General features: G+C 47.3%; 1 protein-coding gene across 1 annotated transcript in view; it reads right to left on the bottom strand.

Moving 5' to 3' along the window:
* LOC118408836 (tubulin alpha-8 chain-like) overlaps positions 1-765 on the bottom strand; it is a gene marked incomplete at its 3' end in the record, with an annotated part of 1,120 nt that extends 355 nt beyond the window's left edge. Inside the window, exon 1 of the mRNA XM_035809694.1 lies at positions 370-765. Within this exon, the coding sequence (XP_035665587.1) occupies positions 370-691 (322 nt within the window). The remainder of the gene's footprint in view (positions 1-369) is intronic.
* Between the last annotated feature and the right edge of the window lie 87 nt (positions 766-852).

Below are 852 nucleotides of genomic sequence, written 5' to 3'. Positions count from 1 at the left end.
CATAGCTTGTTCCTGCTTGTTGCGACTTATTACTAAGAAATATTGTAACATTTTTGATTTAACAGCAAAACATGAGGAGTTGATAAACTAGAGACAGATGATTATCGGTGAAATACCCCATCATTCTACATTCTACCGTAAGGCTTAAGTCACATTTTCGAACCGGGGCCCGTCCGGGATGTTTAAAGAAACGAAAAATTAAAATATATACCTAGAAATATGCACAAATCATGCCCATGAATCTCATTTAGAAATGTTGCGTATTTTGGTGTCTTTTATATCATTCTTTTTGCTCCCAAAAGCTGTCCGGTTGGACCCCTGCTTGGAAATGTGACCTAAGCCTAAACCAGGACTGATGTTGTGTTTCACCTCTCCGAGGGTCGCATTTTACCATCTGGTTTCCCGGTTCGAAGCAACTCGCAGTAATTTCACCAACGGACAGGTTCTCATGGAAAGCCTTCTCTGCCGAGATGATAGGGGCGTAGGTGGCCAGGGGGAAGTGGATGCGGGGGTACGGCACCAGGTTGGTCTGGAACTCCGTCAGGTCCACGTTCAGTGAGCCGTCAAACCGCAAGGAGGCGGTAATGGACGAGATGACCTGTCCGATCATGCGGTTGAGGTTGGTGTAGGTGGGGCGGTCCACGTCCAGGCCTCGGCGGCAGATGTCGTACAGAGCCTCGTTGTCCACCATGAAGGAGCAGTCGGAGTGCTCCAGGGTGGTGTGGGTGGACAGGATGGAGTTATACGGCTCCACCACTGCAGTGGACACCTACAATAGGAAACATTGAATCAGAGAAACCTTTTACAATGCCAAGTTTTTAAGAACGGAGTCTGAAAAGGTTAATTTACCAT

Source organism: Branchiostoma floridae, unplaced genomic scaffold (genome assembly GCF_000003815.2).
Source record: "Branchiostoma floridae strain S238N-H82 unplaced genomic scaffold, Bfl_VNyyK Sc7u5tJ_450, whole genome shotgun sequence".
Taxonomy (NCBI): Eukaryota; Metazoa; Chordata; class Leptocardii; order Amphioxiformes; family Branchiostomatidae; genus Branchiostoma; species Branchiostoma floridae.
This window is presented reverse-complemented; position numbering and strand designations above follow the sequence as displayed.